Raw genomic sequence first — 14792 nt, 5'->3', positions numbered from 1 at the left:
ATGAACATCGTTAAGATCCGAATCGCATAGTATTAATTTGGTTCTCTCACTGAATGGAAGGATGTGAGAGGGACGGGCATCATATAGTTTACGAAGACCAACCGGAAGATAAATATGACAAATGGGGTGATTGTGAACGGACTTTATTCGGTAATAATATAAAATAGATAAATTCTGACGCCTTAATTGAAGAAGGAGTTGATGGCAAATGACATACAGGCTATCAACCGGAGAAGTGCGAAAGGCTCGGGAACATATTCTTAGAGCAGTATGGTGTATGGTATCTAATCGCAGAACGTAAGAAGGTACATCACGTGAATTGAAAACTCATTCAATTGAAGTTTTGACACACAAAATTTCAAGAAACTAAAACAATACTTTTGCCATATCCAGTTTTAATCGTTTCTCAGTTCATTTCAGTTTTTCGAGAAATGAAAACGAACTCTTTTTTTTTCTTCAAAAATTGCTTTTAAATAACATGAAAAAGATATTTAAGTGGCAATTACAGAAAAAGCGAATTTAGTAAGTTGCATCGCAAACAGACAAGAAATCAATTGATATTAACAGCAGAAAATTTTTATTGAGATTGCGAATGCAATGAAACAGGACAAATCATCAATATTGTATTTAATCTGAATGCATTCTTTAAGCTTTTTAGTGATTTTATTCCGATTTGGCTGAAAGTTTTAAGGTTAGCTGAAAATTTTGTCTATTATTTTTAAATCATTTATATCTGTCTGATGCATTTTATACAATTGTTTTAGCGTTAAGTATGCAGGTGAGATCTTATATTTAAGTATTTCTGAAAAAATAGTGATAAACCTCATTATCATTTGGTATGATTTATTTAATTATTGTTACTTTTTTTAGTATATATCTTTCAAAACGTTAAATAGGCAAACGAATATCATTCAAATTGTGCAGCGTTATATTAATTTTTATAAAAAAATGCTGTACTGTTAGATATTTGTAACATTTTTGAATTTTATTTATATCACCCTAATATTATTAATTAATAAGTATTATAAATAAAACAACATAGAAAAATTTCCTTTTTATATGTTTGAAAAATAGTCTGTATATTGTAATCTGTATAATCAAAATAAATACTTTTATTAAAGTGACAACAGTTTCGAGAATTTTCGAAAGCGAAATTTCTTTAACCACAGAAAGATGCAAGAAGTGTGTTTGAAAATAAAATAAAAATTTATATTGCATTTATTTATAATCATGAATCTTACGCATGTTGATGTCTTGTACATTATGAGTTTCAAGTTGAAACTATCTAGAAAATTCTATTCTTTTCCTATTGTAAAAATTGTCAGCTGCATCATAGCATATATGTTTCTTCAAATCATATGAATGTATACTTATTTAGAAAGATTTAAAACTGATGTTTCCATCTTCGGTATATGATCCTATGAGAAACTTGATTTTCCAGACAATTCTCGAAAAATAATATTTCATATCACAGCTTTGATTAAGTTGTAAAAGAATTTCCACTTTTAGTTTTTACGGAAATAAAAATGGATTTATACTACTATATACGAGCCCAAAATCAAGGAAACAAACTTTTTTGTTCTGCATGAAATATAGAACACATCTTTGTTTCGTGATTACGATAAAATAAAATTTATTCAGAGAAGATAATTTTTATAAGAAAATGTTGCAATGGTATTGCCCAAAAATTTATTTAAATTACCAATGTGAATTTCTTACTAGACCAAAGCTAAATCGTCGAATCCAATTTTTTTTTTATATGTTTACGTTTTTTTTCCAAGTAAGTAGTTTTAAAAACTTCATACTTCAGAATGTATAACGTAGCAAATTGGGTTCATAAGTAGCAATGTTCAGAGCTTGGAGTTTTTCACGACAATTCTGGCATTTTAAAAACAAATATTTCAAACCAAATTCTATGACATAAGCGTTATTCAAAATTTTGGTTAATATGTAGTGAATTGCATATAAGCCAGTAACAGCGCCTCTTCAAGAACAGCTGTTTTGGCAAAATCGGATCGTTACTGGACTGCCAACCTAAAGGTCTCAGGTTCTATCCTCGCGCGTCTCATACCTCTTCATTGGTGACCCGGACGTGATACCTTCAACCTTCGTACAGCTGTTGTGGCGCCATCTACCCGCAACTAAAGTTGTCAGACTCACTTGACGCAGCAAACCAAAACCGTCAGACTCACGTGACGCAGCAAACCAAAGTCGCCAGACACACTTGGCTCATTAGCTCGCCATAACGCTTGGCGCTATTCAAACTGGGTACAGGCCCATTAAGACAACAGCTACTACTAATAACTAAATATATCACCACTCAACATCCGTATCGTTCGTCTACCCTTCGACTCACTGGAGGGAGAGTACTGTGGTGAATTGCATTTAAGCCGTAACAGCGCTTCTACCCGAACAGCTGTTTTGGTAAAATCGATCGTTACTGGACTGCTAACCAAAATTTCCCAGGTTCTATCCTCACGCGTCCTATACCGCTAAAAATATTTAGGTTTTTTTTTAACGTCATATTTCTCGATAAGGCCGACCCAAGAGTAGCATTAATTATTTGAATATTCAGCACATATTCCATTAGAGCATTATACATTTATCTTTAGCTATTACATAGAAGATTCTATGTACATGCTTGCATGTAATTGCCATTTTTCCACTAAATAGCAATGTTATGACATTTATTCTTTGACTATATATTTATTTCTAGGAATAATTTCTATGTTAAGTAATCGAAAAATTTTCTTATGCAAAATATCGTAAAATAAATGCATCAAATATGAATATTTTTTCTCGAACAAATATCTTACCGCTAAATTTCAGCATGTTTCTGTTATATTTTTTGCAAATCATTCTCCTATGTATGCTAATTAAATGCAAATGATTGCTTGTACTATGTATGCTAATTAACTGTGATGCTTATTAATACCTTAAAATAGGCATTTCTCTAAACGTGTATACAAATGTTTTTAAATTTAATACTATAAAGAATCTAAAGTAGTATTTTCAATAAATTGCTAATCCGAATTTAGATATTTTAAATGAAATAATTAAGATAATTGGCTTTGGTAATATATCAATTATTTAATTTAAATAATATGCAGTGTACTTTTTTTCTTGATTTCATATCCAATATCATCAAAATAAGATTTATGGTGTATTATAGATAGAATAATAACAATCCCTGCACTAGACAACCGTTTCCTGTCTTGAATTATTCTCAGAAAAATTAATCGTAAAAAAACTGAAATTTACTGAAGTCAAAAGTGTAAAAATATAATAGAAAATTTCATCAGAGTCATTCAATTCATAATTCATTTTCGAAAATAAAATCTCATAATAATTTAAAAGAAAAATATGTATATGCTCGGATTTCATTCGAACAGCAAATAAATTTACTGTTTTCGTAAAATTTCTCTCCTTTATATACAATAAATTATTGAGATTCTTGATACACATATTTCATTGTTTCAAAGTAATTTCATTAAAATAATAGATTTATTTCTGTATATTGGATTATATAGAAGAATATCAATGTTTCATGTTTTTATTTACAGCTATGACCGAATATATGGAAGCTGGCTAACTGAGAATACAGTATTTCTTCCCGTTTTAGACTAGTTTCAACTCAGCAATTCAGAGTTTAGAAGCAAGCTGAAAATGGAGAAAGGTGTGACATACATTTGTGATCATTGCAGGGTAAATACATATGAAAATGAATCAAAAATTTATGAATGGGTGTTTTCACTAGAATCCTTATTCCTCTGCATTAAATGCTCAAAGTACTTCAACATAGGATTCAAAGTCACAGATATGGTATCATTGCTTGATGCATGCAAAAACTCATTGCAAGCAGTTCCTGGGCAGTGTGAAAATGTACGTGAAAAAGAAGTGTCTATAACTGTACAGGAAATCGAAGAAAACCAACCAATCAGTTCAAATAAAAAATCTCACAAATGTGACAAATGCTTTCGAACTTTCAAAACTAAAGCCGGACTTAGAAAACATACGAATATACACGATATGAATAATCCTTTCATATGCGAGGTGTGTGATGTGCGATGTACATCTAAATCCAATTGCCAGGACCACATAAACAAACATCTCAACGAAAGACGTTATGAATGCAGTTTTTGCACTGCTGCCTTTAAATTTAAACGTGGTCTTACTGAGCACATGAACATACATAAGGACCAGAATCCTTTCAGGTGTGAATTGTGCAACAAGAATTGTGCCAGCAAACAGAAACTTGAAAACCACATGTCCAGTCATTCGAATGAAAAACATTACAAATGTTCTGTATGTACTTCGATGTTTAAAACTAAATCTAGCCTTTCTGTTCATATGAACATACATAAAGAACAGAAGCCATACCGATGTAAAGTATGTAATAAGAACTGCAGTTGTTCAAACGATCTCAAAAAACACCAGATGTCTCATTCCGAATCAAGGCCCTACAAATGTCATATTTGCTCATTCTACTTCAAATCAGAAACTAATCTCATTGGTCACAAGAAAAGAAAACATCAATAGGATAATCTGTAATAAAGTGGGAAGTGCAGCAAATTATTAAGATGTAAAGTATGTAATAAGAACTGCAGTTGTTCAAATAATCTCAAATATCACATGTTGACGCATTCCAATTCAAGTTGTTACAAGTGTCAGATTTGCTCATTCTACTTCAAATCAGAAACTAATCTCATTGGTCACAAGAAGAGACAACATCAAAAGGATAATCTGTAATAAAATGGGAAATGGATCAAAATCAATGAGGCTTATTTCATGACAAGTATTCAATATTATTATCAAGTAACTGCATTTTAATCCAATTTTATCGTAATACTTTCAATTTTCCAAGAATAAAGCCTCGTGGAATTTTGGTGGAGATTTCTATAACGATAAATGGTCATATTATAACCATTTATTAAGAAGGAATATATGCTTATAGTTATGAAACATAATCAGCAGTATCAACTAGATTGAAAAGAGAAAAAAATGTGAAACATTTGTGAAAAATATTCTGTATCAAAAAAGATATAAAAAGGGAACTTTGATTATAAATTTGGATGATTGAAGGAGACGTAAAAGGCTAGAATTCTGCTAATCTGCAAGTGTATATCTGCCACCGGGTTCTAATAAAATAAAATCTAAAGAGAAATTGTACACAAAGACTTTTGAGCACACGCTGTTGTGTAATTTGTCTAATTATACAGAATAAGAAAAAGTTTCTTAAAAAGTCAAGTTTAGCATGTAATATAAAAATATTTTAAGTTTTTATTTTTGACATGTGTATAGAATATAGGTTTGAAATGCATTTCAAAATTAGGAAAAGTCTTGCGATTACTTCTGCTCTAAATATTTGATTCTTTTGACTGAAAGATGTTCTTTCAGTTATTTTAATTGAAAAACAAATTCTCTAACTTTTATAATTAATTGACCATTGGGCATATTTTGAGAAATGCATTTTATAAATGTATATCTATTTTTATCTGATTAAGAATTTTCATTTGCTGTATTGCACAGAGGAAAAAAATAAAAGTTTAAGTTCTTCGGAAATATTAATGTTTAATCTTTTTCCCACATTTGATATGGCGCAATCTTCTGAGGACTCATTTTAGAATGCCAGATAGTGTAACACCGAAGTCTCTTTGCTGCCTAAATCATAATATTTATGCTGAAATAACTGGGTGAAAAGACACATATTATAGGGATGGCACCAATTATCTACACTTGTGACTAAAATTTAATAAAATAAGCTTTTGGCGTCATATAGATTTTCAAAATTGGAGTCATTTTAAAGTTCGAATAATCAGCTACTGATTACCACCATTTTTAGCCTCTATTGGGTGATGATGCTCATGATTAGGATAATATTAATAATTTATGTCTATCGTTAGCTCTTTATGAAATCCATGAAGAAGTTGAATCAAAATTTTGTCGCATTATATTTATGAGCTTCAAATCAATTACATTCATTTTGATACACCGCTCTGATGATGGAAATACAATTTTCAAACGGCAGTCTGAGTAAAACAACAGTGTCAATATCTCAGTATTTCATAAGAATTTAGTTTATATGGTTACCACAGTTAGTTTTACACTTATAAAAAATTGATTCTTTCATTTCTAAAAATAACGGATGAATCCAATCCAGTGCTGTGCATAACAGTTTTATGAATGTGTCAGTAAGTGGATTCGAGCACACCAGTTACTGAGTCTCCTCAAGGCGACCAGCACCTCTCGTTTAAACTCAGCAACAGTCACTGATAACTCGAGATATTTTGAATATTTTACGCATTTTAATAGTACAAAATATTTACAGTTTTTATTATTTTACGATAAAAACGTGGACGTCGTTCTGACTGTTTTATCCATTAAAACATTTAAAATCAAACAATTTCTAAACAATCAAACAAACCTAAATCAATTTCCTTTCTGCAGTACTTGCACGCAGGATAAAATCTTAGAACATGTTATTTTTCAGCACGAAGAAAAGGAAAATAGACGGGAAATGTGGACGCATTCCACTCTCATGTAACTTTAGTTTTGAAACAATTTTTAAAGCAGCTAAAAAGAATACGGCGATTATTAAAATATAATTTGCTTCATCCAATATTGAATATTTTCTTTATAGAATTCGGCTTTTTTATAGTAATAACTATCCACGTAATATTTTTTTAAAATTTAAAAATACTGATGAATGTTTTGAAAAATGCAAGATTTCCAATTACGTATCTCAGTATTAAATTTTGAACTAATAAATTTTGGATATTAAATTTTAAATCAGTAATTCAAATGTAATTCAAAAATGTAGCAAAAAACTTCCTTTTCTTTTGTCCGCTTTCTTTTCTTCCTCTTTCTGAAGCTTTTGGAAGTAATTTTTTTTATGATTCATTTGTCTTAAAAATTGTTTGTTATTTTGCCTATCTTATATCTCGAAACGCTCAATACTTGTATATGAACAAATTCATTTCTTGTGTCTCGGAATCGGCTCTAACGATTTGTATCAAATTTTATATTTAGTTAAATATTATTTATATTAGTTTGCTTTTTAAGTTTATCTATATAGGTGACATTCCTAAAATACACGATTTTATACAATATATATATATATATATATATATATATATATATATATATATATATAAACTAAATATTAGCATGTGGCAATACATGACCAGCATATGCGTACTAGAGATGGTGTAATGGTTACGGTTACGGATTCCCATACATTTTTCTCATGTTGAATTCCGCGTTTGCAATTTAATTCGATTTTGCTTATGACTTTAAACAAACCATAGATTTGGATTTTATTTACGTTTTTAAAAGAAAAATAATCTGTTGAGCGAATCCCGGTCTCCCAGGTAGGCAAGTAGAATTCATGTGATGATTATTCGAAACATTATTTTTCATATTTTCAAGTGATATTTATTAGTTGTCTTGCAAGGAGAAAGTTTATTTTTTCTTGATGCTTGGTGAAAGTTATTGAATGTGGAGGAACCTACAAGAAAATTTAAATTGTTTGTATTGATATTATTGTAAGATAAAGAATCCATCTAATCCCAGAAATGTTGTGTAATGTAATACGTTTACAAAAAATTTTAAACATAGATATCATATCTTTAAATTTATAATTATTTTAAATTGAATTGTTTTCATTGTTAGACTGTTTAAAAATCTTTAGCAGTACTCCACTTCTTATCTGGAATAGATAAAAGGTTGCAAATACCCATCGTCTTAAAGAAAGATGGATGGAACGCATCTGTTTTTATTTTCAGAATGCTGACTGTTTAATGAGTTTTAAATTAGCATTTAGGCTCTCAAATTTCCTTCGTATATATTCAAACGTCTTCACAACTACCAAAATTTGAAGACACGTAATTTAAAAAGCTATGCGGAGAAATCGACAAAACACCTTTTTTATTTGGATGTAATTCCTTTTCAAACTAGAAAAGTTTTGGAAAAATTTATCGAAAATATATACCAAAAATGCAATTTCCTTAAAAAGAAAGAATAAAATAACTTTAATGACTGATGAATCCAAGGTTAGCAGTAAATGATTAATTAGCATTCGTACTGATATTAAAGGAGGGAAATATTAGATTCTAATTCAATTTATAATGGCTTTCCAATACAATGAATATTTCCACTAATGAGCAGATACACCTCGTTTTATTTACCGATAGTTATCCGCTTCCCAAGACTGAAGGCCTTCATGTACCATTCAAATCTCCGTAAGTGCCTGCAAATGTAAATGAACTATTTTGAAAATGTTACACAGAGGATGGATGTATAAAACGATACACATACTCAAAAAATAAAAAAAGAGCCAGTTTGCAAAACTATTTAACATCTAGTTTGTTTAACTGTTAACATCAACATTTCTCTAACTCGAATCAGCATTTAGGCACTTATACACATTCCAATATCTCCTCGGTCATCATTAAGCAATATTCTTTATAAATTTTCGATTTTAATTCCTAATATACTATTTAATTTCAAAAAATGACTACTGAATAAAATTAATTTTTTCTCTATTTTAAATCTGGATTCCCTTCTATCTCCAACCAAAATAATTCTGGAATCAAAAATGTAAATAAAATAATTATATCTTAATTATAGGTATAAACAGCTTAAACCAATGGTTTGCACATGTTCAACAGCGGTTGTTGGACAACTATCACAGCGGAAGAAAGGCCTCCGATTCTTCTTCATCTCATTATAACATTCCAATTCACAATAAATTTACTGCCTTTGCCAGTTAGGAGACACGTTTTATTAATTGATTGCTTATACTTTTCAAAACCAGAAATTCCTCAAACATCCATTCCAATCATATCATCAATTCCTTGATATAAAAAATCGCGAAATTCATCGTCAAAATCAATTCAGTGGGATCTCAACACAGTTCGGATCTACTGAAATGAATTAATCCTAGCTAACCTAGCTGATACAGTCTCAGGCACTTATGCATCTAACAGATAGAAGCTGGCGATCTGATTCATCAACTAAGGAAAAATGTGTAAAACAAGACGAAAAAAATCTTAATCGTTTGAATTATGATGAGGAATCTATTCATCTCAATAACATGAGACCTTAACTTTATTTGAATCTCTAGATGATACAAACATGCAACTAATTATGAATGACTTCTGAACCAAAATAAATACAACAAAAGTTTAGCTAGTAACGTATTTTCTTACCTTGCTGATCTCTTCAATACTTGCACGAAAATTGAAAACTCAAATCATATTTTTTTTGTATGCATCAATTGTGAATATCGAAAAAGAAACTTAAGACAAGAGAACATGTGAATTAAAATCTCATAGAATATAAATTTTGAGACAAAATAATATCTGAAGAAGCTAAAATAATGTTAATTCCATGGTTATGTCGAATTTTAAACCTTTCTCATGACATTTCAAAAGAAAGTTTCAACCGAAGAAAACAACAACCGAGCTCTCGATTTTTCATAAATTTCTTTTAACAATTATGAAAAAGTATTTGAAGCCTATTTGGGAAAAAGCGGAATTAGTGAATATGCATGTCAAACAAACAATCAATTGAATTAAATGTAAGAAATGTTTTGACAGAATGCCAATACAATGTAACCGAACCAATACTAATATTTTATTTTATTTAATTTTATTCTTTAAATATTTTAGTGATGTTATTCTGACTTAAGTATTTGAATTTTAGCTGAAATCTTCATCCATTATTTATAATAAATTTCGTGTGTCAGCCTATAGCCGATTTTCAGTGTTAAATATGCAGGTAAGATCTTATATTTTCTGAAAGAGTAATAATGAACCTCATTATAATTTGGCGCTTTTTAATCATTGTTTATTTATTTTTTAATAAATATATTTCAAAACGTTGAATAAGCAGAAGAATGTCGTTCAAAATGAGCTGCAATATTTTAATTGCATTAAAAAATGTCTGACTCGTAAATTCTGAATTACAATTTCCGACTCGAATTTCATTTTTAATCTCAATGATATTCTAAACTTAGACCTATTTTAAACTTAAAATTTTCTTTTTCATATGTTTGATAAATGGAATTTCGTGCAATGGAATCTCAAAATAAATACTTCTGATCAAGGCACAATAATTTCATAAATTTTGCTGCGAAGTTTCGTTTATCACAACAAAACACTCGGATGCTTCAGAAAAGAAAATAATGAATTACTTTGTATTTTTTATAAGAATGAATCTTGTTTATTCTGAAGTCTAGTATATTATCAGCTTAAAAAAAAAGGGAATGTAGAAAAATAGTTTTTTCCCATATTAGGAAAAACTGTCAGATGAATCGGCTGAATTGTTTAGCATATATGTTTCATCAATCTATATGAATATATACTTAAGAAGAACATTTTAAAATTTTTGTTGTTTTCTTCCTACAGTTGATCCTGTGAAAGATTCAAGTTTCCAAACAATTGTGATCAATAATTTATCAACTCAGATCATCTTGTGAAAAATTTGAGCTTACACAGAATTAAAAATAATGCATCAATTCATAGATATGATAAAATTGTAAATAAAAATCGAACTTTCATTTTTACGAAACAGAAATAGAGACATGCAATTGTATATGAGCCCAGAATCAAGGGATATTTTCTGTTATGCATGAAATTGCGTGCTCACCCTTATTTCGTGCTGTAAATTAAATAAAAATTACGCAAAAAAGAGAATTTTTGTAAGAAAATGTTGCTATGGTGTTACCGGAAAATTTACTGAAATGGTCGAGGCTAGTTTCCTATTGAACCAATGCTAAATCTCCGAATCCTTTATTATTTTTCTTTAATATTTTTTTCCAAGGCGTTGAAATAAAAAACTTCATACTTCAGAATGTATAGCATGGAAAAGTGAGTTCAAAAGTAGCGATGTTCAGTTCTTTTAATTTTTTCTACAATTCTGTCATTTTAATAGCGAATATTTTAAACTGAATTACATAACAGAACCGTTACTCAAAGTTCTGGTTTATTTTTAATGTTTTGAAAGTTTTTTTTCTCACTAAGACCCATTAATAGCACTAATTTAATTTATCGAAACTTAAACATGTTTGTTTTAGAGCTTTATATACTTAATGTAAGTTATTATACAGAATATTCCATGTTCATTCTTAAATGTATTTACTACTTTTGGAATTAATAATATAATAGGTAAATCATAAATTTTTCGTTTGAGGATACATAAATTTCTCTGAATTTTCGATATATTAAACAATAGAAATATTTACTTATTCAAATTATTGTAAAGTAAATGTATCATACCCATTAGAAAATTATGTTTAAAAAAATTATGTATGCAATCTGTAAGTTATTTAAAATTAAGTTTAATTTTTATTATTTTGTAAATTAAATTTATTTTCTGGATATTCTGTTTTTTTCAAAACTTTATAAACAATATCCTAATATTTTATTTAATTTCAAATATTACTACAGTATAATAATAATTTTTACCCGGAATTTTATCCTGTTTAGAATCGCATTACATTCTATTTCAAACTAAAAACTTTCTGAAATTAGGAACGAAAATAAAAGAATTATTTCTCAATTAGAAGAATAAGCAATTTTAGAGATTGATGTACGCTTATGTGACAGCAATTGTTGAATTGACATTGAAAATGTTACAAGGGAAGAAAGGCATAAGATTCTTCTTCAACTTATTGTAGAAGTTCAATGCAGAGTACAATTACTGCCTTTGCTAATGAGCCAAATTAACACATCTTATTAATTGATTGCTTATTCATTTTTAAAGCCCGAAATCCTACAAACATCCATATTCCACTCATGCCATCAATTCCTTGCTATGTATAACTACGAAAGTCATTATTAGTGTCAATTCGGTGGGATCGACACAATTCGGATGTACTAAAAAGAATTAATCCTAGTTAACTTTGCTCATGCAATCTCAGATTCATACATTTCTAAACAGTTATCAAACGAAATTCAGCCAGTCATGCATCATCTTACTCCTTTGCCCTCTGCAGTACTTGCATGCAAAATGAAAACTGATATTTTTTTGTGGGTATTAATTATGAACGTCAAAAAGCAGTTTAATACAAGGAACAATGTAGATTCCAATGTCATTGAATTCAGTTTTTGAGAAGGCACATCTGAAGAATCGAAAATAACTTTACCATCATCAAAAAAATCCTTTGAAACATGCAGTTCCAAACGATTATGCATACATTTAAGCTTTTCCCAGGAAATGAAACAACAATCAAACTCTCTTTTTTCTTAAATTGATTTTAAAAATATTAAAAATGTATTTAAGCGGCAACTTCAGATAAAGGGAATTTAGTAACATTGCATCTCAAACATGCAAGAATTCAATTGTTATAAAACAAAGGAAATTTTCAGTCAGATTGCTAATACAATGTAGAAAAGTACGAATATTTTATTTAACCTGACTTACTTCTTTAAACTTTTTAGTGATATAATTGGTTGACTTTATTACACTTAATGCTCGTTGAATAATCATCAGTTATTTTTAAATTTGTAACCTGTGTCTCAAGCATTATATCCTATTTTGTTAGCTTAAAATATGCAGGTGGAATCTTATAATTTTTTTTATTTGAGTCTTATATATATTTATCTTATATTTTATTTATTTGACTGAGCAAGATGCCCGGATTGTGTTTGAACCTTCTCTAAACTTGAAAGATGCAAAAAAATAAAAAAAAATCACCGTAAAATAATTTTAAACACAACTTTTCAACGTAACGCTTTTTCAACGTAACGTACCAAGTATGTTAAAAGTAAGAAAGTAGTTTTAGAATAACAACAATAAAAAGGTGATGCCACACAAGCTAAAAGTAATTATACAGAATTGTTTCCTTACTCGCTTACCACAACCATGTGGCTTCCCTTTATCTGAAAATTGAAATTTCGCTAATGGAGTATTTTATTTTGCTTAATTTGTGCCGAAAAAACCAGAAGTAGTGATTTTAATAATATCCTAATCCGAATACAGATATTTTGAATGATGTAATAAATATAATTGACCAACGTAATATAGTAATAGCTATATTTTAATAATCTGTCATATTTTTTATATTTTCATTTCTATCATAATTAAACTTACGATTATATTATTAATAATAACAATCCCTTTATTAAGAAAACCGCTTTCTGTTGTAAATTATTCTAAGAAATATTGAATTAATTCGGAAAGTAATAAATTCAAAAGCGTAAAAATATAATAGAAAAATTTTATTAGTTTAATTCAGTTCAGACTCCTTTCCTGAAATAATTATTTTATTAATTAAAAAAGTAATCTGTACAAGCTCACTTTTCATTTGCAGTTTCTCAACAGCAAGTATATTTTAACATTTTGTAAAACTTCGCTGTTTTTTATACAACATATGATTTTTATTCTTAAACCACTTGTTTCATTTGCCTAGCTAATTTAAATAAATAATAGATTTATTTCTATATGATGGATTCTAGAGAATAATATTAAAATTTTATTTTTATTTACAGCTGTAACAGAAATTATGAAGGCTGACCCATTTGAGATTTTAATATTCCTTCTTTCCTTCACCGAAAGTGCTTTATTTGTTTCCATTCAGTAATTTTGAAATTTAAATGCAAGCTGGACATGGAGAAAAATGCGACATACATTTGTGATGATTGCAAAGAAAATAGATATGCCAGTGAAAATAAATCAAAATTTTTTGAATGGGTGTTTTCATTAAAATCCCCATTCCGCTGTACTAAATGCTCAAAGTACTTCAACATTGCATTCAAAGTTACAGATAAAATATCATTGATTGACCCGTCAAAAAATTCAGCGCCAGAATTAATTGCTGGGCAGTGTGAAAACGTGCGTAGCGATAAAGGATCCAGAAACGAACATAGCATAGAAGTAAACCAGCCAATCGATTTAAATGAAAAATCGTACAAATGCGATATTTGCCTTCGAACCTTCAAAACTAGATCAGCAATTTGTCGTCATAAGAAACTACACAATGAGAATAATCCTTTCAAATGCGCGGTGTGTGATAGGCAGTGTACATCTAAATCCAATTACCTGATCCACATGAACAAACATTCCAAGGAAAGGCGTTATAAATGCAGTTTTTGCACTGGGGCTTTTAAATATAAATGTAATCTTCAGGCCCACATGAGCATACATAATAAGCAAAAACCTTTCACGTGTCAATTGTGTAAAAAGAGTTGTACCAATAGACAAGAGCTTGAAAGACACATGGCCAGTCATTCGAATGAAAAGCATTACAAATGTTCTGTATGCACTTCGATGTTTAAAACTAAAAATAACCTATCTACCCATATGAACGTACATAAAGAGCAGAATCCTTATCGATGCCAAGAGTGTAATAAAAACTGCACCTCCACATTGAATCTGAAAATGCACATGTTGACTCATTCCGGAGAAAGACCTTACAAATGCCATATTTGCAATTCATCCTATAAAGCAAAATATCAACTTAATGCTCACATGAAGAAGAAACATCAAGAGGATCATTTGAAATAGAAGGGGAAAAGTAGAAACTCTGTTTTTTTTGTTTTTTTTTATTCGTGGTTAGTGTTTTATATTCAAGTAATTGCTCGTCCTGTAATAGGATTTTAACATAAAAAAATAAATTAAAAAAATTATTGCAATTCATGTGTACAGTTATGTTACATAATCAAAAGCATCTATCAGATTACAGAGCATCTCTTCTTGCTTCGTAAGGGAAAATTTGTCTGAAAAAAAATGAGGAAAGAAAAAAACTTTATTGCAGATTTGGATAGATATCTCTTCTACATCTAAAAATA

General features: G+C 29.2%; 2 protein-coding genes across 3 annotated transcripts; both read left to right on the top strand.

Moving 5' to 3' along the window:
- Positions 1-561: 561 nt before the first annotated feature.
- On the top strand, positions 562-5318 carry LOC129976360 (gastrula zinc finger protein XlCGF7.1-like). The gene is made up of 2 exons (XM_056089888.1): positions 562-691; positions 3564-5318. Exon 2 carries the CDS (start codon positions 3667-3669, stop codon positions 4537-4539), a length of 873 nt encoding a protein of 290 aa, XP_055945863.1. The 5' UTR covers positions 562-691; positions 3564-3666; the 3' UTR covers positions 4540-5318.
- A 1917-nt stretch (positions 5319-7235) lies between these two features.
- LOC129974877 (gastrula zinc finger protein XlCGF7.1-like) lies at positions 7236-14657 on the top strand. 2 transcript variants are annotated; one of them, XM_056087649.1, is made up of 2 exons: positions 7236-7370; positions 13494-14657. In XM_056087649.1, exon 2 carries the CDS (start codon positions 13612-13614, stop codon positions 14506-14508), a length of 897 nt encoding a protein of 298 aa, XP_055943624.1. In that variant the 5' UTR covers positions 7236-7370; positions 13494-13611; the 3' UTR covers positions 14509-14657. The 2 variants fall into 2 exon arrangements, with proteins under 2 accessions (XP_055943624.1, XP_055943625.1); XM_056087650.1 differs by lacking the exon at positions 7236-7370 and adding an exon at positions 9754-9780.
- The last annotated feature ends 135 nt before the right edge of the window (positions 14658-14792 follow it).

Source organism: Argiope bruennichi, chromosome 7 (assembly GCF_947563725.1).
Source record: "Argiope bruennichi chromosome 7, qqArgBrue1.1, whole genome shotgun sequence".
Classification (NCBI taxonomy): domain Eukaryota; kingdom Metazoa; phylum Arthropoda; class Arachnida; order Araneae; family Araneidae; genus Argiope; species Argiope bruennichi.
This window is presented reverse-complemented; position numbering and strand designations above follow the sequence as displayed.

What these genes read in the sequence shown, in the direction of transcription:
- LOC129976360 (XM_056089888.1), top strand. Translation starts at nt 3,667, where the DNA reads ATGGAGAAAGGTGTGACATACATTTGTGATCATTGCAGGGTAAATACA.
- LOC129974877 (XM_056087649.1), top strand. Translation starts at nt 13,612, where the DNA reads ATGGAGAAAAATGCGACATACATTTGTGATGATTGCAAAGAAAATAGA.